Source organism: Dysidea avara, chromosome 11 (assembly GCF_963678975.1).
Source record: "Dysidea avara chromosome 11, odDysAvar1.4, whole genome shotgun sequence".
NCBI classification, from domain to species: Eukaryota; Metazoa; Porifera; class Demospongiae; order Dictyoceratida; family Dysideidae; genus Dysidea; species Dysidea avara.
This window is the reverse complement of record NC_089282.1, coordinates 11,885,313-11,909,780: the sequence shown is the minus strand read 5'-3', so window position 1 is coordinate 11,909,780 and position 24,468 is coordinate 11,885,313. Positions and strand designations below refer to the sequence as shown.

General features: G+C 37.2%; 2 protein-coding genes across 2 annotated transcripts; one reads left to right on the top strand and one right to left on the bottom strand.

The window, feature by feature from the left end:
* Positions 1-10,202: 10,202 nt before the first annotated feature.
* Positions 10,203-17,839, bottom strand: LOC136237668 (uncharacterized). Its single transcript, XM_066027886.1, has 7 exons — positions 17,440-17,839; positions 16,716-17,041; positions 14,349-16,562; positions 12,516-12,612; positions 10,560-10,641; positions 10,450-10,504; positions 10,203-10,401 (listed from the first exon to the last, which is right to left on the bottom strand). Exons 1-3 carry the CDS (start codon positions 17,765-17,767, stop codon positions 14,655-14,657), a joined length of 2,562 nt encoding a protein of 853 aa, XP_065883958.1. The 5' UTR covers positions 17,768-17,839; the 3' UTR covers positions 10,203-10,401; positions 10,450-10,504; positions 10,560-10,641; positions 12,516-12,612; positions 14,349-14,654.
* A 202-nt stretch (positions 17,840-18,041) lies between these two features.
* LOC136238125 (uncharacterized) lies at positions 18,042-23,826 on the top strand. The gene is made up of 7 exons (XM_066028462.1): positions 18,042-18,050; positions 18,397-18,503; positions 19,475-19,810; positions 21,358-21,705; positions 21,757-21,910; positions 23,104-23,198; positions 23,255-23,826. The coding sequence occupies exons 2-7, from the start codon at positions 18,453-18,455 to the stop codon at positions 23,567-23,569; spliced, it is 1,299 nt and encodes a 432-aa protein (XP_065884534.1). The 5' UTR covers positions 18,042-18,050; positions 18,397-18,452; the 3' UTR covers positions 23,570-23,826.
* The last annotated feature ends 642 nt before the right edge of the window (positions 23,827-24,468 follow it).

The following is a 24,468-nucleotide window of genomic DNA, read 5'->3' as shown; positions in this document are numbered from 1 at the left end:
TGGCAGTGGTTACTGTGATGTACTTCAGAACCTTGCTCAGAGTTACTCCAGTGTGACGTGTGGGACTTCATAGATGAACTGATGATACTCATGCATTATAGTACTCTGGTGTTGATCACCGAATACAATGTTATTGGTTAGCCAATATAATAGGTAGATTGTATTCAACCACCAACTCGCAATGATTTTGAATGATTTATGTCATCTAACCTCAATTCAAATTAAGCCTTACCTCTATACACAAGGAATTTGCCTGCTTTAATTTCTTCATCTTTCATTGACTCTAGCAATATATAATATTATACTTAAGTTATAATTGCAATGAAGCTCCTACCAGCTCCTAGTTAATACATGTGCATACTTCAGCACTCAAAACTTACTCCCCCAATCTTCCTTTGAACTATATACCATGAATTTCACTGCTGTAATACAGATGGGGAGCAGTGAAACAGGTATCATGTAATCAGCTATCTGCAAGTACAGTGGAACCCGTTAATGAGGACAAATGAAAATAAGGACACCTGTACATGTGTAATCTGGACACTCGGTAATGATCCCAAAGTATCACTTAGCATGTAAACTGACCTGGAAAATGAGGACACCTTGATAATAATCAGGACATGTACACTTTTGGTTGGTCCCAAGGTATTATACAGGTTTCACTGTATGCAATTGTAATTACAATTTTCATTGGCTAGAATCTGTGTTACGCTGTAGTGTTAATTGTGTTTGTTGCTTAGCAACAATTTATTTTATTTACTAAGGCTTTACAGTTGAAGGTCTGTAGGATACCAGGTCCTGTAGCTGCAGCCTGTTTAAAGTTGCTACAATTACATGGCTAAAATACTTTTGCCTAGCAGTGTGGTCTTCATGCATGGTCACGATTGTTAAGGCAACCATTTTGGTAGGTATCTAACAACTGTTGCTAGGATACTACTTTGAGTCATTTGCTATTACCTTACCAACCACATCCTAATAACCATTGCTTGGCAAGCAGCAGCAAAATTTGGATTTAATACCACTCTTAAGCTTGTTGCACTGCATTAATAGTAATTTCATAAGATTCAGTACTAGTATTACCAGTACTATGAAGATTTTAGCCATGCAATGCTCTGTGTGCAGTGGTACGGCACTAGTTATATGTGATGAATTTCTTTGCTGGCTAAAACTGAAGGCACAAATAATAATGAAACAACTGTATGAAATCTGTTAGAAAGGAAACAAAATGCATAATAAACTGTAGCTCCTGACGTGACTTACAGATGCACACAGTCGCACTAAACACAGTGATTCCCAGTATGTCAGCACAAAGCACAACTGTATGGGTATATACATGTATACAACAGTAGACAGACCATCTATAATATGAGGCTGGTCCACTTGCATCTTAAGCAGTTTAGCCTTACCTAGTACAGTGGAACCTTTATTGAACACTTTGGGTCCAACAATCATTTGCTCATTTGTGCTATATACAATGCATGTGCAGAGGATGTCCTCATTAGGTAAAAAGGTGTCTAGCTCAAAAGTAAAAATGTGTAGAAACCAATATATACAAGCTAAAGTTTATACATTCTTATAGGATGAACTAAACCTCCAGTTAATGGTAGGTGTGTTATCAGTGAAGCTTCCCAAAGTTAACTCGAATAAAGGACTAGAAAAGCATTGCTTGCAAATTGAGGACTTGATCCATTTCGTGCATGTCCTATTTCTCAAAGAACTTGTCATTGACAACAACACACTATATGATTATTACAACAAAACAATTGTGAAATGTGCCAACCACACCCAACTTCTGCTGGGCTTTGAGATCACCTGCTGTCAAACATCATCACCATGGTAGCAATTATCATAAAAGCACAACACAGCTAATAACAGTTAGCTAAACATCTTGATATGATCTGTGCAGAGTGATATAGACAAACCAACACTTTGTAACTACATTGCATCCTATTGTTTGTATTATACAAGTGTGTTTATATAATAATAATATATGATCAATTTCCAAGGAACCTTTCAATATTAATTTTGTTAATGTGTATATTGCTATGTACTCATTACATGTTTCAGTAGTTTGTGTTTAATCAATACGCAAGCTGGCCGCCATGAAGGTGCAGATAAGTTGGTGGCTACCACTACTACTGTACAAAACAATTTTTATTATGTTCCCTGGGTTTAATAATTTCATACATATGCATAACATAGTGACATTCCTTTGAGGTTTATTTCCAGAAATGTAAATGTAGGAATATGTGATATTCCTGAAAATAAAATTTAATTGTATTGTATGGGAGTCATCAATAACAACTTTTATTTTGTAATCAAAACAAAGGCTCATTCCAGTCAAAAATTTTATTTTGTTGTTAACTAGGTAAAATAGTATAGCTAGCAGCGCAAAAATCATGCACTTTTTCGTAAAAGCATGAAACTTTCCACATAAGTAGTACTCCTCATGACATAATATTTTGATATAGATTTAACCTTTGATCAGTCACCATTATTATATGGATTTGACAGATTTAACCTTTGGTGACCTTTATGGCCATTTTTTCCCAGAAATCTGTCTTTATCTCACTGAGGCATTAGTTAACTCATTACAACAGGTACCACAATAATTGAATGAAACAACCTAGTTTATATTTGAAGTTAATAGATGGTTTCATTCCAGAGTTATGATCATTTATATTACTCATGAATATTGAGATATTTTACCTCCCCATGGGTAATTTACACCCCAAGGGTAGGTAAACTCAGTAGAATTTTGCAGCTTAAAGCCATCATAACTTTGAAACGGAATTACTTATTAACTTCAAATAAAAACCAAGTCGTTACATTCAAGAAGACCTTTACTATGGTGCATGTTTTAACATGTCAATTAATGCCTTAGGGAGATAAAGACAGAAATGATAAAAGTTTTGGGCAAAAATGGCCATAAAAGGTCACCAAAGGTCAAATCTGCGATGGCACTATATCAAAAATACATGTCATGAGGAATACTATTTATATGGAAAGTTTCATGCTTTCATTAAAAAGTATGAAAAAGTGCACGATTTGACTAATTTTGGGGGCAACACCGCTAAAGTGGAAACTGTTAATCAGGACACTTGATAATAAGGACACCTAGCTAGCTGCGTAATCTGGACACTTGGTAATGGTCCCAAAGTATCCCTTAGCATGTAGGAAAATGAGGACACCTTGATAATCACGCCACTTTTGGTTGATCCCAAGGTGTCTTTAATATATAGGTTTCACTGTAAATATACGAAAAATATTTTTAAATAGTTTTGTGATGGTTTAAAAAAAGCAGTGGTTTTGCATATTGAGTATCATATAAATTATAATATGCAATGATATAATAGGGCTGTAGGCATACAGTGATATGGTAGATAGTATACAGTGAAACCTGTATATTAAGGACATCTTGGGACCAACCAAAAGTGTCCTGATTATCAAGATGTCCTGATTATCAAGGTGTCCTCATTTTCCAGGTCAGTTTACATGCTAAGGGATACTTTAATTTGGGACCATTACCAAGTGTCCAGATTACACAGGTGTCCTTATTTTCAAATGTCCTGATTAACAGATTCCATTGTAATATAAAGAACTCAGACAAACTGTAGATAGCAATCATAGCATATATATGGTGTATGCCACAAATATAAATTGTGTATGGTACACAGGCTTTTAAATTTTATGTTCAGTCATTGTAAGTAGATGCAGCAGCAAGAATGGCCATCTTCAATGCTACATGAGCAATAAAACACTACAACTCACAGTGACATTATAGTTGTGATGTTGTGTATTAAGGGGCATTTACTCAACATTGACAGTGTCAAGCTAGAGCTTATAAGTGCCAAGCTCCTGGTAGTGCAAAGTTAAGGTGGTTGCTGACATTGCCTGACAAGTAACTAGTATATATTACTATGAGTAAATTTGTCTAGCTGTAGTCTGTAAGAAAATGAAAATGCCATTGTTGGTGAATGTGACAGGTATACTGTGAGTGAATCTGTCAATGCAAAGCATGAAGTTTACTGTGTTGTTCCTTGCTTCCCTGGGCCTTCTGCTGGGTTTAGTGGGTTACCAGTCATATAGTAATCACCATGATAGCAGTTACCATGACAACATGATGCTAGCTTCTTATATCTAACTTGACCTCACAGTGACAGTCTTTGCTCCATTTTGAGTCACACGTGGAGCTTTATAGATGACTTGACACTACTGAATAACACTAACACATTCAAAATTGCATAAAATACCTGTGTGATCTGAATAGGTATGATATTATGGCACAACTTTAGCAGGAAATCTCTAATTCTATAACTTAAGTAAGCTAGCTATATGGACAGTGGAAAGATGGAGAAAGTAAGGAAAAAGCTAATCCCTTTTAAAACCCAACACAAATGAAAGTTGATTTTATACAATTGCACCTTTAGCTACTACCAGCTTCCTAGCTTTATGGGCCCAACCCAAATCTATACCTTTGGCTATCCTGCTTATTACCTATTGCAGATTATATAGTTGAATACATGAAGTCAAAGTCATGCTGGCAAGGCTATAGGTACTAGCTCTATTAGATCTCCAGCAACTGGGTGAAAGTGTCACTTTTTCCTTCTGCATGTATTATACACTGTGAGTTGATGTACTGCTTATCTGTAAGTAAGTCACTATGAGTGAATTTGCATTGTAGTTATTTATGCTTAGAAATTTACAATCAGTGGAACTGCTGCAATACAACCTAATACATTGACAGGTAAGAAGTGACACTTACTGAAAGCGCAAAATAATCCTAGGAATTATTAATATTTTTTGTGAATTGGAAAGTTGATGGTTGATTTTTTTAATATCACTATAATAGTATAATAATGGTACTAGGCACCAGCCTATTATGTTTTTAATACAACAAGTGAATGTGTTACAGTATAATACTCTCAATAGCACCTTGATGTATTATTTTGAAATACGTCAAGCGATTAGCCTATAGAATTAGTATTACACTTGTTTGTCAAGGTCCCTTGACAAAAACTTGTAATATTAATTTGATTGGCTAAAATAGTGTACATGTGGTGTGTTTCTATTATAAGTAAATGTCTGACTTGACAACTAGTGTTACCATAATGACATATGCCTCATGGCTAGCAACAATATGGTTACTTAGCAATGGTTACTAAGTTACTTTAGCAATGGTTAGAATTACTCATTCCACTATAATATATACTTTCCTTTTCAGTACATAGGAAAGCAGTGGTATGGCTACACAAGATCAAGACTTTACAAATAGCTAGAATAGTTATGTCAAACTTTTTCCACAATGTACATTTTTCACTGATAAGAGTTTACAGTATGGCAAAATCTACCTATTATGCTAGCATTATGCTTGATGCTGCAAGGCACCTATTATGCTCAAAATTATGCAAGAATAATAGACTGGTGCCTAAATGGTACTGGTATGCAGTATTATAATTATGCTCAATAACAAAATAATATCTATAATAAACCATGCATGCCAATAATAACTAGTTATCATTGAGCGATCTGGCTAGCATGCATGTTGGGGAAGTCCATCCTTGCTACTGACCTTCGTCCCTCTCTAGTGACTGAACAGTAACAATCTGCAGTGTCCCATTATGTTTGGCATATACTGTAATCATTATGGTCATGTATATAGCTATACCAAGAGTATAAATTGTCTACTCTAACCCCAACTATAGATACTGCATCTGCAGTATTCTGTGCCAATAACCCTTACTGACCATCTAATGTGACATTTATAATTGCACATAAATATGTAATATACCTCAATCTAAACAAAATAGCTCCCTGGGGATTCGGTGTTGTACCATGAGTATGCATGATCATCACAACTATACAGCCTTATACATGTCACACTGGAGCAAGGTTCCAGAGTATACACTAATGTCATGCAATAATAAAGTCAGTTAGTTTTGATAAACATTTTACTGTCATGGTAGCTGCTGCTATGGTGACAGATGATGACGGCAAGAGATCAGATTTGACAGTGATTGATATCTTTAAGTATAGTAGGTGATCAAGTGGCTTGTGAATCAGCACTGTTGTGTGTATACGTAGTGTGTTGCTGACAAGTTTTTTTAGTCAACTGAAAATGAAATGTAGCAATGCTATTCTATACCTATATAAGAGGCTTCACTGATAATACACACATAGTAATTAGAATCAGGATTGTAACTTTCAAATATTGCATGATGTGGTAGTTGATTTTTTAACTTCAAAGAATTGTTTGCATAAATTATTCCAAAGTATATGCATATAGTATATGTAGCATTTTTTCTCTTTAATGTTATAATTGAGTGTTTGCATAGAAGCTGAGCACACTAGCAGGGTTGACTGTTCAGTAAAGAAGTGATTTATACCAAACTTGCTAGAAAGAATGTAATACTGCAACACTTTTCCATTTCTCTATGGACGAGCAATGCTAAAATGATTTTAAGGTACTGTGGGCCTTTGTAGTGTGAAGACACTGATTTCTTCTCCACCTGTTGTTGTAACTGATTCTTGTACGTAGTTTGGCTATAATTGTAAAGAAGTAGTTTTAGTTACATAATAAATGAAATTATAATCAGGGGTGCCTCAAGGCTCAGTATTAGGTCCTTTGCTCTTCCTTCTTTATATAAACGATTTCCCTAGTAATGTTACCTCTAAAATCAGACTCTACGCCAATGATGTAATTTTGTATAGAGAGATTCATAGTGCAGAAGATATTATTAGACTATACAGAAAGACTTGGACATCATTGTTCAGTGGGCCTACACGTGGCTAATGAAACTCAATTTGACAAAGTGTGAACACCCGGGCTGACTATAACAAAATTATAAGAAAACCCCTATAAATTCAACATACAATATCAACAGTCACTTCCTCTCTAAGGTCAATTCTGCCAAATACTTAGGAGTCATCTTTACTCACAACTTGTCTTGGCATGATCACGTTGTTGCCATTTGTAATAAAGCAAATTCTACACGTGCATTTTTGCAAAGAAATCTCAGGCAATGCTCTCCTATTGTACTATTAAATCACTTGCTTACCTCACTTACGTACAATCAATTTTGGAATATGCCTCTACTGTATGGTCCCCTTATGTCAGAACTGATATTCCAAAACTAGAAATGGTCCAACGTAAGGCTGCTTGTTTTTAGAGGTGTACCGATATGGGTTTTTGGCATGTACCGATATCCGATATTGATGCAACCAAAGAAGCCGATAACCGATAGTCGATCCGATATTTGCATTAATATTTTAAGTGTACATTTACCTATCCTACAACAACATGTGCATGTATTCATTGCTACACTCTGCCTGTGGTGGTACACTGCTTGGGTTTCTATTGTCCAATCCAGACAATTAGGCACCCACAAACGTTTTTATGTACACTCCCACGAGGGGTCACCAACTGCTTTGAAATCTCGTACACCTCCAGTAAAATCCTGCCTGAAATACGAAATCTTATGTTGTTAGGCCACTCCAATTGGTAATTATGTTTCTGGTCCTTTGAAAATGAGTCCTAGGTGCGGGCGGGCGGAATTCAGCAACAAAGCAACAATGAAGTGACTGCTCAATTAGAGTACTTTTGTGATTTACTGACTGTTCTATTAGAGTATATCGATCTGTACTATGCACTATGTCCATTTCTTGCAGGTTTTCACTGATAAAATACAAATTATGGTTAGATTTAGCATACTTGTTGCAGCCCAATATTTGTTTCTGAAATCCAGGTTTTTCAAAAAGCTGGTGCGGGAATGTTACCCATGTATCTCGTGTATTTCTGAAATTTAACATTCTCCAAAAAAGGATGCGGGCGGTTGACCAGAAACATAATTACCAATTGGAGTGGCCTTATCGTGATTCTGATTCTATACTCGTTCTGGTACCGTAGCTTACACACAACTGCTCCTGCACAAAAGTAAGAATGAAATCCGATGTTCCGCTCCGCTTCGGATTTGTGTAATCAAGTTGTGGAAGCCACACAAAACCAGGAGCTGTGGGAAAAAAGACGCACAAACCAGGAGAGAATGAAATCCGATGTTCCGCTCCGTTTCGGATTTATATTAAGCGAGTTGTGGAAGCCAAACAAAACCAGGAGCTGTGGGAAAGAAGCCACACAAAACCAGGAGAATCCATGCAGATTGCTCCTGCACAAACGTAAGAATGAAATCCGATGTTCCGCTCCGCCTCGGATTTGTATTAAGTAAGTTGTGGAAGCCAAACAAAACCAGGAGCTGTGAGAAAGAAGCCATACAAAACCAGGAGAGAATCGAATTAAGGATGAAATCCGATGTTCCGGTCCGTTTCGGATTTGTATTAAGCGAGCTGTGGAAGCCAAACAAAACCAGGAGCTGTGAGAAAGAAGCCATACAAAACCAGGAGAGAATCGAATTAAGGATGAAATCCGATGTTCCGGTCCGTTTCGGATTTGTATTAAGCGAGCTGTGGAAGCCAAACAAAACCAGGAGCTGCACTGTTAAAAATGAAGTAACAGTGTGTGGGAAAGAAGCCATACAAAACCAGGAGAGAATCAAATTGAGAATGAAATCCGATGTTCCTCTCCGTTTCAGATTTGCATTAAGCGAGTTGTGGAAGCCAAACAAAACCAGGAGCTGTGAGAAAGAAGCCATACAAAACCAGGAGAGAATCGAATTAAGGATGAAATCCGATGTTCCTCTCCGTTTCAGATTTGCATTAAGCGAGTTGTGGAAGCCAAACAAAACCAGGAGTTGTGAGAAAGAAGCCAACAAACCAGGAGAGAATCCATGCAAAGTCCGACGTTCCGCTCTGTTTCGGATTTATATTAAGCGAGTTGTGGAAGCCAAACAAAATCAGGAGCTGTGGGAAAAAGCCAAACAAAACCAGGGGAATCCATGTAAACTGCTCCTGCACAAAAGTAAGAATGAAATCCGATGTTCTGCTCCGCTTCGGATTTACTTAGCAAACTGCAAACTTAGCAACATAAACTTAGCAAAACTTCTTAAACTTAGCAACACACCAACTACAAAAGCAACTTAAACATACACTGAGATGCTCCTGGTTTTGTGGGGTTTCACACCAGATAGAGCTTTGACAGTTGCTCCTGGTTTTGAGGGGTTTCGCACGGGATTTCCCCTGAATGATTGGCCTTTTTCCTGGTTTATAGGGCTTCAGCTGCGAGTTGCTCCTGGTTTTGTAAGATTTCATTTAATAGTTATACCAAGGCTTTACTCCTGGTTTTATATGGCTTCGCAATTCCTCTCAATTTCATGAGGCTTTGCTCTTACATGCCTGCTGAACTTCTGTTTCTTTCTCCCACTATTTTTTGGTGATTTCAGAACTTATCACTCTACACCAACCTGTAATTTAAAATCAGATTTTGCAGCTCTCGTTCGATTTTGCGAAATCTTTTGAAACCTGTGAAATCTTGAGAAATTTGTTCAAGATTTTGAAATCCGTACCCCTTTTTCGTGAGTTGGTGACCCCTCGCACTCCCATGAAGCCTAAAACGGATATTTCTGTATTACTGCGAATTCTAATGGCTTGTACAGCAAGTTTCCTTGGTTACTTTGACCCTTCTTTTATTACAAAGGTACTCTATAACTGCTTCATTTGTAAAGACTGTGATAGGCTTTGCAGCAACAAACACTAGAATCGTGTGTGTATATATGGCTTCTCGTAGCGTAGCGCTTGTTGCAGAGTGAACAATAAGCCACTGGCACTAATGAGCCACATGAATAACGTAGAATACCAATGCATAATCCGTTTATGTACAAACTATTGCTACTGTATAAATATCGGTAGCAATATCGGTCCTCCTGCTGCTCTGTATACCGATACCGATAAAAAAAGCCATATCGGTGGCCGATATTGTAGCCGATCCGATTATCGGTACACCTCTACTTGTTTTGTCTTCAACAAATTCTCGGCATACTCCAGTGTGACCTCCATGTTGTGTCTCAATTAAACTGGCAATCACTTGAAGTAAGAACTAATGCCATCATCACCATGTTTTACAAAGTTATCAACAACCTTACTTGTATTGACTTCTCACAAGATCTCCAACCAGTATTATCATCCACCCAGGGCTATCTTAACTGCTAGAGTTAACTCATATTATCATTCATTTCTCCAACATTCAATTCGACTTTGGAACTCACTACCTAGTAACTTAACTAATGCACCTGACTTAAACACATTTTGTCACGCACTACATCTTTATAGACAGTAGTAATTTTAAGTTTACATCTTTTCACATGCACACAACACTCAATTACGAGGTATGTGCATTAAACAAATTAAATTATAATAGTTGTGTAAGTGTAAAGATGGCGGTATTTGTTACACAGTAATAGTAGCATTGCAAACTCCTGTCCGACTGGAAAATGTGCCGACTGTATCTGTTACCTGTGGAGGTTGACAAGATCACATGACCAGAATTAAATGATTGCTAACCTTGATGGAATTGTCCATATCTCAACATCTAACAGAATGCATAACTGCAACTTGCCTGCAATAGTATGCAGTGACTGTTAATATTACACACTGTATGAAAACACACACACCCGAACACTATGTAATCTCTAATGTCAACTTAACCATGGTCACACATGATTGACACACGGCGGGTCGGGAGCACGATAACACCTGTGTTGATATATACAGTCACCAATGCATTATATACCATCAAATACTACACCATACCAATGCATAAATATAGAGTACATAACATGAGGGATGATAAAGACTATGACTTGTGTGGCCTGGTGTCTACCGCCCCCAACACAACTGATGGTGAGTACTTTTGCATCCCAGTAATAACAGTAATGCATTGCAATAGCTTTCAAGGACCCATATTAAGAAGAATTTCTCCCTAGTAAAACATTTTTACAGTCATTATCAAACAGGTAGTGCTGCTTAAGTAGGGATCACCCCAAAAGTCACGTGCGTCATCCAAAATGTTGCCTTTTAAAAATCATCCTAGAGACATGATACGTAATGAAAATTACCTTTATGGAATAGCACTATATAGTTCTTTTAACATGAAATACAGCATTAAAAATAACAGAACATTCACAGGTGGTTGGATATAGACCTTTTGTTGATTGTCTAAATCGAATTTTGCTCTGTCTGACCATAGTCATAAGGCTAGAGACCAAATGAAGCAGCGCACGGCCATCATTTCATGCCACAATAGCAAGCTCACCAGAGGGATGTGCCTTTTGGGGTTCCGACAAGTGTGTGCCTTCTGAGCCTTGCCTTTCCCTTTATCTTCAATCAGACTGGTTGTCTTCCTTCTTTGTAGAGGGAACCATATTGATGCATTACTTTTCCATATCCAACACTTTCTTTCAGCAGCATATTTAAGTACCACAAAATCTGAGAGAAGAAAGTGCCTACAGTGTCACACCCACCACAATAGCCAAGAGAATTGCATACCATATTAAAGCCAGGCTCAAATATAAACGCTGGATCCTAAATGGAGGCCAGGGTGTGCTACCTTAATATAAGGGGTGGTACGAGATTACAATAGCTTAATTTGTAAAACAAAGCTTACTACAAGCAAGAGTACATAAAGAGGAGGGAGAGTATCAAACTGCACTATATGCTGTGAAAAATGAGACCTGGAAAGCAAACATCGAGGTTTCATTGTGGTCAAAACTTCATCATAGACCCAATATTATAGTCTACCATAGGCTCTAAAAATCATGATTTCATACAAAATGTCATTCAAGATTTCATCGTGGTTGCCATTTTCTGCCTCAACAGTTCTACTAGCAAAAGTGGCAAGTCTAGTTGGAATTTCTGCCATTGCCATTCCATCCAGATCATCTGTTAAAACTTTTAAGGTGCTAAACTCAGCAATATACAGCAGTCAGGTTTACGAGAAGAAACAAAGGTATAAGGGATACTTTATGGGCTCATTTTCACAGAGCTTATAGTTCAGTTTGACACTCTCCTTCCCCATTATATACTCTTGCTAAAAGTAAAGGCGTCTATACAAATAAATATGGCACACAGTTATGTATGCCTCCTACCTAGTTGACTGGGTCACCTGCACACTATACTCAGGTGCTATGATTTAGTGACTGCAAATTCTCCTGGATGTCAGGACTGGCACCCTACAAGAGGCTGTACTAAATATGACTGCTGAGTGAAGGTGTGGCACCCAAAATTTCACCTGAATATCACTTGTCGTGTGAAACACGGGCAGTTGGGATCAGCAATATCCTTGTAAATATAGCCGGTGGGGCAGGTGGTTCAAGTGAGTGTGCGTGTGTGGGTATGGTATGTAGAAGAATGAAAACATACTACAGTGTCAGAAAGAAACATTTACAAATGATATAATTGGAATTGCTATTACACAAGGGGCCTGCGAGGAGGCTAAATGTATTGCAACCCAAAGAAGCTACAATCAGATCATGGGATGCTAAGGTTTAAGATACCACATGCACATTTATGTACATTTACAGCTACCATTCAGACTACATGTGTACCCAAATAACTAAGTGATTCCTTACCAAAGTGATGTTCCTCTGTGATCTGTAGAGCCCACTACAGGTCCTCACGATCTCATGTGATCAGACTCTACATGTAATCTTCAGGTAATGTCTGATTCTGTATAAGGAATACATGTCAACATCTTAGTACTGCTTTAGTAGGGGTCTAGGGGTGTGACAAGAAATTCCTACTAGGCGGCTCATTTTCTGACCATTTCTGGCCAACGCCTGAACACCTTTAGGAAATTTTTGTACAGTACTATTTAGTATGTCCGACCTAATAGCAGGACTTGTCAGATCATTTCCAAAACACAATTTCGGGCCCTGCATTTACATGAGTGGGCTGCTTTTCCAATGTCCCAAATTAAACATAGCTTGAGCAACCACAACAACATCAACTGGAAATCATTGACACATGAGAACATGTCACGGTATACTTCCACCCATGTAAGCAAACTATTTTATTGTACAAACAGCCAGTGAGAGCACTCTATAAAACCTGTAGTAAAGTTACAGACGCCATGAAGTGACAACAAACCAGACATGGGGTCAAGTACATTTAAGAGTACTTAAGTAAAGTACAAGTACTTTTGAATTTTCCAAGTACAAGTACTCCAGCGGCAATCAAAAGAGTACTTAAGTACAAGTACATGCTGGAAGTACTTAAGCAAACTACAAATACATTAAAGTTTTGCAATAGCAAAATATATACTGTATTCAGTGTATTGTAGTATGTAAGCGTGCCTAGGGGTGTTGGTACTTCCAGGTTTTTGTCAACCATTATCTCTCTTAAACTTGTAAAATGCACTGACTTAATCAACAGCATTGCTTTTGTTTGCCAGAATGCTATGACATCATTATCGTGGCTACAAGATAGCGTACAAACTATGTACAATGTTTGCAGTACTTACACCCCGTACAAGTACTTAAAAGTACTTTAAGTACTCAAGTACATACAAGTACTTAGTAAAGCACTTGAGTATAAGTACAAGTACATTGGGGAAACTAAGAAAGCACTTAAGTAAAGTACAGTACAAGTACTTTCAAATCTGTAATTAAGTGTACTTGAGTATAAGTACTCATGTAATTGGCCCCATGTCTGCTAAACAAACTACATATGTTTGAGGGGGTGTTTGGTGCCCCTGAGTAGCCGTACAGTACATCCACAGCACATGATCCTCAGGTAGACTGTACTGGAGCAGTGCGAGTGAACTTTGTTGCTCAGACAAACACATCAACACCAACAACTGGACATCACTGACACGTATGAAAATATGTCACACCACATTGCCAATCTCTGGTATAAATGATTGAATACTAACAATGATAGAATTTGGCCAGGGATCAAGGGTATTGTGTAGTACTGTAGCATGGTGAACAGAGCCTATCAAAACTCATAAATTTATGACTGGGGGGAATAAGGTATTGTATAATCCAGCTGTACATTGCGTCATGTAACAATTTAGAAATGGCGCTTGGCCTTTGCCAAACTGGAAATCCCTTGTTTGTCTCCTTTTTTTTTTTTGACTGAGGACAAAAGATTACATCACATATTGGAGTAACACCTCTGTGACAAGTAAATGATAGTCTGATCCCTTGTAGAGTGCCACACTCAGTGGCGGGAGAGTTTACATCAATTTAAATGCTCCTCTTACTACAAATCTAGCCCACGTTGTAAGAAAAAGCTGGTAAGCTAATATCACTGGATATCTCATTACAGGTAGTATAGTGATCCAGCCACACGAGATCTACACCATACACTACACAAGCGGTGCGTTTTATTTAGAGAAAGTAGTCTAGTATTTATTTATTATTTATAACAATTATCTCAACTTGTTTACTTTTGCTACTTACTTTCAATCCATTCACCTGAGTGTGCTGATCACACTGTAAAAACTGCAAGGTAGAAATAACCACAATGGTAAAAACTACCTAGATAATATATGGTTAATGCAACATTAAGTGAGTTAAATCTACTTTGTTGGATATATTTAACTATTTGAGTAATTTCAACCCATACTTAGTAGAAATAACTTTCAAACAGATTGGTTGTTTATCCTTCTTATAACTTAGGTACATTTGACTGTGTAAATAGGTTAAAACAAACTACAAAAATGTCAAAATAACCAAATTAAAAGTTACGTTCATATGATAGTTAGGTTAACTAAAAATCAAATGTTTCATGGTTATGTAAGTTTCAGATCTTCCATCAAAGAGTTTGTGCCCATGAAGTACAAAAGGACTTAAAAGATCTTGAAGACACACAATCGACATATTTGTGGTGTCACTGATGACATAAGAATGAAAATGATCGTCAAAGTAAATAGTCTGACAATGGTACACATGTAGCAGTAACAAATCACCCCCAACAACGTAGACATCAATTAAATGACCAAACAAGGGATCAGTTCCATCTGTCCCTATTATAACATAGCAATTGTTATTGCAATAGTTTATACTGTTTTTCTTAACCCACTTAGGATGGAAAACAGTGGCATCGTTGCTTATTGAAGGTATGGCTCGCTGGATGATGCTTCCTAGTTGGTGTGGCTGTTGTCCAATTGTACTAGGGCTACTGCCCGGACCACACTCAAAGCAAGACTGAAGCATGTTATCAGAAGCCAACTGATAACACATCCATCGCTGATGTCGACTTGCTAATGTGTAAGCAATATTCTTAAAGTTCCCCAAATGAGAAGCCTTTTTAAACAAGCTAAGTTTAGCTTCATGCCGCATAGTCCAATACCTGGTCATTGGTCCGAGTGCAACAATTTGGTCAGGATAATGAACAAGAAAATGAAACTTGGGTGTAATCATTGAACTTGAATGTAATGACTTGAAAAGAGAATGATGCTCCGCAATCAGTAGTTTTAGGACAGCACAATATCCCTTGCGTACAACAGGAGAAAACACAATATCAAAAATTTTTAGCAGTAAAAGAAAACACTGCCAGTGTTCATCTCCTTCAGGAACACAATCTCCCATTATCAAAGGGATAATTTGACAAAGAAGTAATGTTTGGGCAGCCGATAAATGAAATTTTTTATCATTAGACCCCAGCAATTCTCTAGTTATTATTCCTGGCCTGTCCATCTCATTTTTGCCATAATCAAAATTCTCAATACGGTGATTATATTCAGCTACAGTAATATATTTCTCATTCACACAATGTTTAACCAGTAGCTTGACCTCAAGTTGAGCAACACCTTCTAGGATATCATGCATAGCATCATGTGGTAAACCACCATCAAACATGGAAAAATTTTTTGCACACATCAACTTACTACGACGATTGATTCCGTATGTTTTAGAGTAATGATCTTTTAGATCTCCTTCAGCTGCATCCAACTCATCACATTGTCTCTTGTGTATTTCAGCAGTTCGTTGACAAAAATCACTTGACAAAAACTTGTCCTTATATGATGTAGTTTTGACCATACAAGTACGACAAAATCTATGTGAAAAAGAAAAAGACTCCTTGAATCCTCCCAAAAGATTACTAGCTAGATTATCAGCCAGAAAACACATTAAACCTCCTTTAAAGTTGCGCTGATGGCCACTGATGTTAACATTAATACCATGCGTAGTTAACGTATTCAAATCTTTTATAAATGGTTCAAGAATAGTGTCAATACCATATTTCTGAATTACAGGATGTGTTGCACAAGCAACTAAATCAATGCTCCTTAATGTAGATCGAAATTTAGGTGGAATGTTACCGAGAGTGAATAAAATGATGCCTAATTTATGTTTCTTGGTATGTGTGCCTAGGGGGTTACAAACTTCAAGCTCATCAAAGTAGGCAATTACTTGAAGTGCAAGTGGATCATTTGAAAATAATGGGTGATTGCAAGCTAATTCTCCATCACAAAAATCTTCAAGTTTATCATCTGATCTCCTGTGAGGATTATCAATGAATTCCAACAGACTGGAATCTCCCAGTAGTCTTTCAAGCGTCTTAAAAATAGGAATATATTGAAAAGAGTCGCGTTGTTCTACTAGCGATCTCTTAGTTCCTGAAAACCTTGCAGCATAAAAAGGTTCACCAACTAAAATCTCCTCTGGTTCCTATAGTAAAATAACAGATTGGTGTACGTTCATTCACCGTCCTTAAAACTTTATGTTTATAAGTGAATTTACCAAAATACTTGCATTAATGCATTTACCATAGTAATCTTAGTTACTGCTTCAACAGAGTATTATGTACTAGTTCAAACTTACCACTAAGCCAAGATCTTCTACAAAACACTTCTCTTGTTTATATCTTGTTTCCAAGCCAACAAAAGGATCGGCTAAGTCTTTAAACACACTGTCAATTTGTGTATCATCTATTCCAAGTGAAGCAAGCTTAGCACGAATACCACTGTGAAGAATTTGCACTGTGTGGGAAAAAACAGTCTTTGACCCTTCCATAACATCATCGATCGCTGTCTGAGACAAACGATGGTTTTCTTTTAATTTCAACAAATAAAGGGCGCTGGCTTTCTTTTGACGAATCGCATCAATGCCTAGCAAATGCTCCAGATCTGGATTGAAATCTTCATTTCCTATATACAATGGTATTTAATTAATGATTCATTAGAATGTGATGCCTTTATTAAAGCAATTGGGATTAGTTACTGCATCACAAGTTGCATGAGTGCTGCTAAGTATTCACAAAAGTTGGTTTTGCCACAAGGGATCATTAAATCCACTAGCTACTGGAACAGTAAACTATATGATGTGATCATCTTTACGACCCACTTTTATAACTCTATGACAGTATAAAGCAATAGTTGCAATGCATATGTACTCCACTATTAACTTTGACACAATTAATGTACTGTACAGCAAGCACAAATTATAATATATGTGCATTGTGTGTACACTATCGCAGGAACCATATTAGACCACCGTTACTGCATGGGAGACTGACATACAGTGTATAGCTACTAAATACACAAACCTTGTTGGAAAGCGTCATCGTGAAAATTGAAAGAGGATATCTCAGGTTCATCGGAACAATTCAACTGTTGCGATGCTCTATGAACTCGAGACTGAATTATGCCGGAATCTTTATGCTTTTTGTAGATATGTTGATAGAGAGCTGAATATGACTTGGAAGTATTACTGCAACCACCGATTCCACACACAACTGAAAAGCGTGGATCACTGGAATGAACTAGTCGTAGGTGACTTAAAACTAGTCGTATATTAAGTGCCTGGAAAACACAAAGGGGGCACTTAAACCTTGCATATTGCCCGCTGGTACCGGCGCTAGAACTACTCGCCATCTGGAGTTTCTATCGGTAACACGACAATCATCACCACTGCTCTCAGGTAACTATAGGCTACCATGCACACGTGATAGCTAAAAAAATTGGCGGTGCAACTTGGCGCTCATATGGTGTTTGCCGCCTTTTTTGGTTTAGTGCTTTCAAGTTTGGTAGATTTGTTCAAGCTTGGTGGCCTCGTTGGTAGCTCAATAATGTCCGAGACGATGTCGTCCACTAACGTTGACCAGCTTCAGAGCGAGATTCCGAACGAACTCAACGAAAGTATGTGAAATTCTGAAAGGTACGTAACTAGCTAGCTACTAAAGGTTAACTCATTTGGCACACAGCGAGGAACGGCGTAGTTGCAGACTATGTCTGTCTAGTTGAAGTGACAACAGCAGTTCTAATCTTAGTCAAAACTTACTAGCAGCCCTGTTGGATGCCCCGGCTGTACTCTCCAGGTCTCATTAACGGACTGGATTGCCTAAAAACATTGTACAGTACCCGGTCTTGTCACATAGCTTTAAAAATTGTTCACACAACTTGCCATCTTTCACGGCAAGTGTCTTCCACTTTGTCAGTATACATGTAGCTTGTTGATGTGTACAGCATTATACAGCAATGTGATTTTTTATTTTTTTTTGTAGAGAATTACATTGATGGTAAAGAATTCTTACAGTTGAGTCAGCAGGACTTAAAGGAAATGATACCTGCCATAGGCATTGTAAAGAAGCTGTTGAGGCTTATTTCAAAGGTATTTTAGGTGTATGTAGTAGCCGTCTTATTTATAGGTATATTTTTAAATTTATTTATTAATGTTTTACAGTACAAGTATTCACTGAAAGCCATAAAATTAATTACAGTATCGGAAAAAAGAAACAAACTATATTCCAGTGTAAAGCCATACTTAAGTAACCTAATTATTGCATCTGTGACTGGTCTCATGGGCTAGGCTTGAAACAGACTCTCAACAATTAGACAATGGCATGCAGAGAATGCTTTGAGGTATGCAGGGTTTTTACTCTGGTAAGACACCTTGCCACAAACTTTGACACATAGATTACATACTGGATTCCTAACAAGTTTAAGATTCCAGTCACATGGGCCATTGTCTAAACAGCTAAGACATGCATTGCTAGGATTCTCCCTCAGGAATGATGTAATAATCAGCCTCGGCTCGCATCAGTGATTATTCTTTGGGTTGTTTATCCACTGAAGAATCCTAGCACTGCATGTCTTACCTAGGCATTATCTGGTTCTTCTAAAGCTGGAGAGACTATTAACTTACAATTTTTGTATAAATCAAAAAGATTGCATGTGCACTAATTTATTAGAATATTTGCAAAGCACATGTAATAGTGGGTGATACATGGCTATTCTCAGTGTTAAATTTTTAGCTATAACCAATATCGTCTTCACCAGGGGAGATTTCAAGATGTTCTAATAGAGCAGTCCAATACTCTTATAGGAAAATCATTGCACTACCATGTATTTCACAACCACTTAGCAAGATCTTGAGAATTAGCACTGACCCGTACTCTGTATTTGCAATAAACGGTACTCATGTATGATAATTTTATGATGTTTAGGCATCCCACGTAGCTACGTATATACATTGTGAGTTGAGGCTGTATTTGATTGCTTGAAGTTTAATTGTTGACATAATATTATGTATGTAGTGTTCATGAAAAGTTTGCAGTAATTGTAAATATGATTTTTATATAGGATGATATTCCTGCTTTGTCATCTGTTGATACGTACAGTCCAACTCCATGTAGTGATCAAGGTTCGACATGTTCAACACAGTCTGTTGCTTCGTGTACATCAGGAAGTCTGTCCGCAAGCAGTTTTGAAATACCTTCTCACTGGAGACCAGAGACGGATGCCTGTATTAAGAGAAAGGAGCTAACACGAGAAAGTCGGAATGATATTGTTAGAACCTTGGTTACTCTTACAATTTCTAAAGTGGGTTCGAAGCCATCCAGAAGCAACTGTGAGCAGGTTGCCAGACTCCTTATCCTTAAATATCCATATATGAAGGATGATATAGGTGATGGCTATGTAAGTTATGTTATGCAATTGTACACATATTAAAGAGTATAATTTGTACATTTAAATAGCAATAACTGTCTATTTTTAATTTTTCCTATCCTGAGTGCTGTGTTTTCCATACAGCACGAATTTGTGGTGCTTTAATTAATACTTGGATGGTTTTGCATGGGAGGAACAATGGGTATAAATACTCGTGCATATTGTATGCACTCATTCAGAGATAAAACAGTTTGTTTACCACATATCTATGGAATAACTGCCATATTAACAAAACAACACACATTTTGTCATTGTATGGCCAATGGAGTACAACTGCCGCCGTTGATCCTCCCGTGCAAAGTACACAATATGGTAGTGATTTTTGTAACTTCACGTGTGCAATCTAAGTTGCTATAGTGCATTAAATTCTGGCATTTTCTAGCAATGCATAGCATTTGCCACATGGTTATATTCAGCTGAACACTGGTGGAATGATTACTAGATGATGATGTATTGTCCTCCAAGTTTCCATCCACTATATTTGTACTTGTATTTCGTTTTTTGTAATTAGTTTGTGTACGTTTTTGTATGGAAGAACAGCTATACCGAATATTGGAGCTAAAATAATAAGCAAGAATACAAGTACTGTGGACTGTATACATGTACTGCAGATTTACGCTACAGTGGATTGGTTGCTTCTTGCAACATTGGAGAGTAAAATGCATAGAGCATGGTATGGCTTCTTACGTGGCAATTAGCCAAAAGATACAGAAATTTTGAACCAATCCGATATATTCCGATATGTTGAATCTAAACACCGATACTGATCTGATATACCGATATAAATTTAGAAACCAAATGGAGATGTCAAATTAAACTATATTTATGCACTTATAACCACTGTAAGATCACTGGCAATGCTTCGTTGCCTATGGTGGTGTGGCCTCTATTATGTGGCCTCTATTATGTGGCCTCTATTATGTGGCCCAGACAACAAATATTTTAATGGATACTCCTGCTAAGATTACTCTCCATTTTAATGGCTGGTTGTTCTAGGTTGTATTCTCTGGTTCATTCCATGGTTGCTTTTAAAACTCACTAATTTGATTGTATGATTGGTAAACGTTATAACAATAAAACAGTAGCCATGTGTGCACTTAGATGGCTTCTCGTAGCATAGTGTTTTGCAATAAGCAAGAAAGTCACTGTTTCCCAGTCTTGTTAGCTGTATTACATCGCATAGTCAGTGCACACTGTCTTTAAGACAGCCCAGTTGTACTGTATATCGGTATATCGTATCAGTTTTGGCAGTAATATTGATCCCTACCGATATTGACAAAAGTCTCCGTACCAGCAACCAATATGATATCGGTGTATCAGTACACCCCTACTAGAAACACAATTTTAATAATAAGAACTTTGTACTTCGGCCATGTACAGTTAAATCTTTAGCATATCTCATGCTTATTTTGACAATTTTCTGAAATTTGATGGCATCTTTTAAAATTATATTATATATACTTCTTGTATTTGTATGATGTATGAATTTGCTCTTATGTGAAAGTTTATTGCTGCAGACTTCATGGGTGGACAAAATGATTGAAAGAATCCGAAATTTAATCAAACTGGACAGAAAGAGAGGAGCTTCCATTGATCAATCACCTGCTCCAAAAAGAAGTAATAACAAGGACAAACTTCAAAGAAGGTACCCACTAACTCAGAACTCACCTATTGTGGATTTGGAGACTTTTGAAGAACACAACAAGGCTATGGTGGAAGAAATGAAAAATCGTACTCCTCGTGACCGGGTATTGCTTCCATTAATGAAAACCACTTTTCAGAATCAATGGGTTTATGTACGGAAAGATGCCACCAGTGTTAAGTCTATCATTACTGAATATCCATGCCTCAAATTTCCAGCAATTGTAAGCATGTACAGTAATATTGTTAAATGTTTATGTTGTTATTGTATACAGTTGGAGCAAGAATTAGCTATGATAACAGGGAGAGCAAATGTAAAAGATTCTTTTCTGAGGGAATGGGCTCGATATGTTCCAGCTATCATTGCATTGGGCAAAAAAAGCTCTAAGAAGAACGTCAAAGAAGTGCTGAAGACTGCTCGTGAAGAAGGTACAGTGTGACTGCTATTATTGCATATCATAGAAGTCTGTATTTAAAGTAATATCTTATGACCATGTCTGTTGGTAGTGATCCACCAATAAGAGATTTAACCGATTATCTGATACTTGAATTACATACTGGCCGATACCGATAACCGATCTGATGTTTATATTTACTCAATTTCTACATGTTTTATGCAATATTGCAATATATTTCCTTAATTTCTGTCTTGATTTCTTAAATATAATGTTAGGGTCAGCAAAATTAATCTGCCAAAACATCTACTAATAATTACCGATATTTCCAAAATTTGGCCGATAAATCGATTTCTGATGCTTTACCGATTAACCGGTGCATCACTATCTGTTGGTACAATTCAAAGTCTCATTTCTTGTTGAAGTCATGTTGTTTTACAGAGTTTTAATAGGTACTTGGTACATGAGGTTTAAAACACAATTTGCAAATAGTATACAGTGAATGTGTTTGAAGTCTAAATAAAATTACTCAGAAGGTGTCAAACTATTTTTATGGCCAGCTAGTAGGTCTCTTTGTGGATTGTAAGATCTCAGAGGAGGGTGGACAAGCGCACATGAGTGCATACATTTGTATTAAAAGTATAACCAAGCCTTCAGCGAAGTTTAAATGGGTACCATTCGAAAGTGTGCTTCACGTTTAGTATATTTAGCCGGTCTTCCCCACTATTCCCAACACGTAAATCGCCCTTGAATTTATAGAAGATCACGTGTGCAGTAAGTTTGTCGGTGGAATCGATGCATTGCACTCTAGCGACACCTTATAAGCTTCTATTCGAGCCCAACAATCGTTGAAGAAGGTATTATGATATACAATATGCCTCCTATGCTCGCTCCCATGGAATTAAAGAAAGGAAAGCGGACGCCGCTAGCGTGTCCTCATGGAGAATCAAGCAGGAAATAGGACATCTTTGTACTCATTTTCTTCCGTTTGTCACAAAAAGCACAAGATAAATTAGTGTGGCTGTTGCTAAACAGGTTTTATCACTTCATTTTAGTCTTGGTATTAGAAATATTCAATTAATGGTAATAATTTTCAATAGCGCTTATATCGTGTCCACCCTCCTCTGGTAAGATCTCTTTGTCTTCCAATGGTCAAAGCACACTATGCATGCCATGTTCTAAAGCACATGACCATTGTCATTAATGTATTTTTATTTCTACTTTCAGATGGTGATGATATTTTAGCTCTGAGCATACTAGTGGAGTTGTTAGCTCCGAAAAATGCCAAAGAGACGATCAAATTTGTTTACACGGAGTATCAAGTATGGTTCTATGAATAATGAAACTGCAACTATGATATTTATTGTTTCTTGTGTAGATATCCACAAGAGTAGAGGATGCAGCAAAGTCACAGACATCATATGCAGCACCACGAATAGGAGGGTACCTTGGTGTAGGTCCAGATGACCAATTTTTTGTTTTTGTGGAAAACATGACTCTCTGTCAGTGTTCAACATTGCCAGATGCCATCTTTCTTACGTTTTCAGCATACTATTCATTTTACCTTGAGTACTCAACCCAAACCAAAAGCTTTTTGTGGTTTCTTCAGGATTATATCTTCTCCTATCCTGATAATACTGACCGCAGTGCATCATATTTGGCAGTCACGTCAGATATTAAACGTAACCTGTGAACATAAATATATCTATTGACAAACAAGACTGTACTCATATATAACATCTTTACAGGCTGTACTAGTTATGTTACGTATATGCCATGTTGTAAAAGTCTATATATTTGTTCATGATTACTGTTACTAAGAGATAATATTATGTTGTCACTATGTAAACAATTACAAGACTGTTGTTTAATCCTTGATGACGATTTGTGACTTGTATACTATGTGTGATAAATACTAAAGGATTTATAATATGCTACCAATTCACAGAAAGCAAACAGTGGTGAGGCAGGTTATCATCTAGGTACAAACAACAACAACACAACCAATTGTAACAGTCATTATTACCAACCATATGGTATAAGTAACTTTCTGGATGGTTATCATAGCTAATTATAAGGAAGGTAAATAGTTCATTCTGTAAGTAGTAACTAACCACTGGTATTGTGGTTAACACCACCACTAACTGCAGGCTTTTTAACCTAATACTGAAGTGGTTACTTTAATTCCTGCTATAGTTAAAGCAACACCTGGTGGTTATTATTACCTGCCTTGATGGAGGTACTTTCAACCCACACAAAGTTGTTATAACATTTTGGATCTTGGTTGATGTTACCAACCTTAGGTTAAAGTTACCTCTTCACATAGATGGTTCCTATAACCTTTAAAATAAATGGTTACTTCTACCTAAAATTTTGGTTACCTGAGTTTCTGGTAAAACTACCCATTTTTTTGGGTTAAATCTACCTTTCAGTTTTTACAGTGCACTTCAGTTCCTAGCGAATCGAGCCAGGTGGCCAGGCCTACACACTGTCACGTGCGATAGTAATCCGCAAAAAATTTTAATATTTACTGCTGACGGGTAAGAACTCGCTCGACGTGGCAACAAACCAGGTCAGCAGTTAAACGTTCCA

Coding starts and splice junctions, on each gene's coding strand:
- LOC136237668 (XM_066027886.1), bottom strand. CDS start 17,767: ATGGCGAGTAGTTCTAGCGCCGGTACCAGCGGGCAATATGCAAGGTTT. Junction 17,042..17,439: donor CGATGACGCTTTCCAACAAG/GTTTGTGTATTT, acceptor CATTGTATATAG/GAAATGAAGATTTCAATCCA. Junction 16,563..16,715: donor TAGAAGATCTTGGCTTAGTG/GTAAGTTTGAAC, acceptor ATTTTACTATAG/GAACCAGAGGAGATTTTAGT.
- LOC136238125 (XM_066028462.1), top strand. CDS start 18,453: ATGATACCTGCCATAGGCATTGTAAAGAAGCTGTTGAGGCTTATTTCA. Junction 18,504..19,474: donor TGTTGAGGCTTATTTCAAAG/GTATTTTAGGTG, acceptor ATTTTTATATAG/GATGATATTCCTGCTTTGTC. Junction 21,706..21,756: donor GCCTCAAATTTCCAGCAATT/GTAAGCATGTAC, acceptor TATTGTATACAG/TTGGAGCAAGAATTAGCTAT.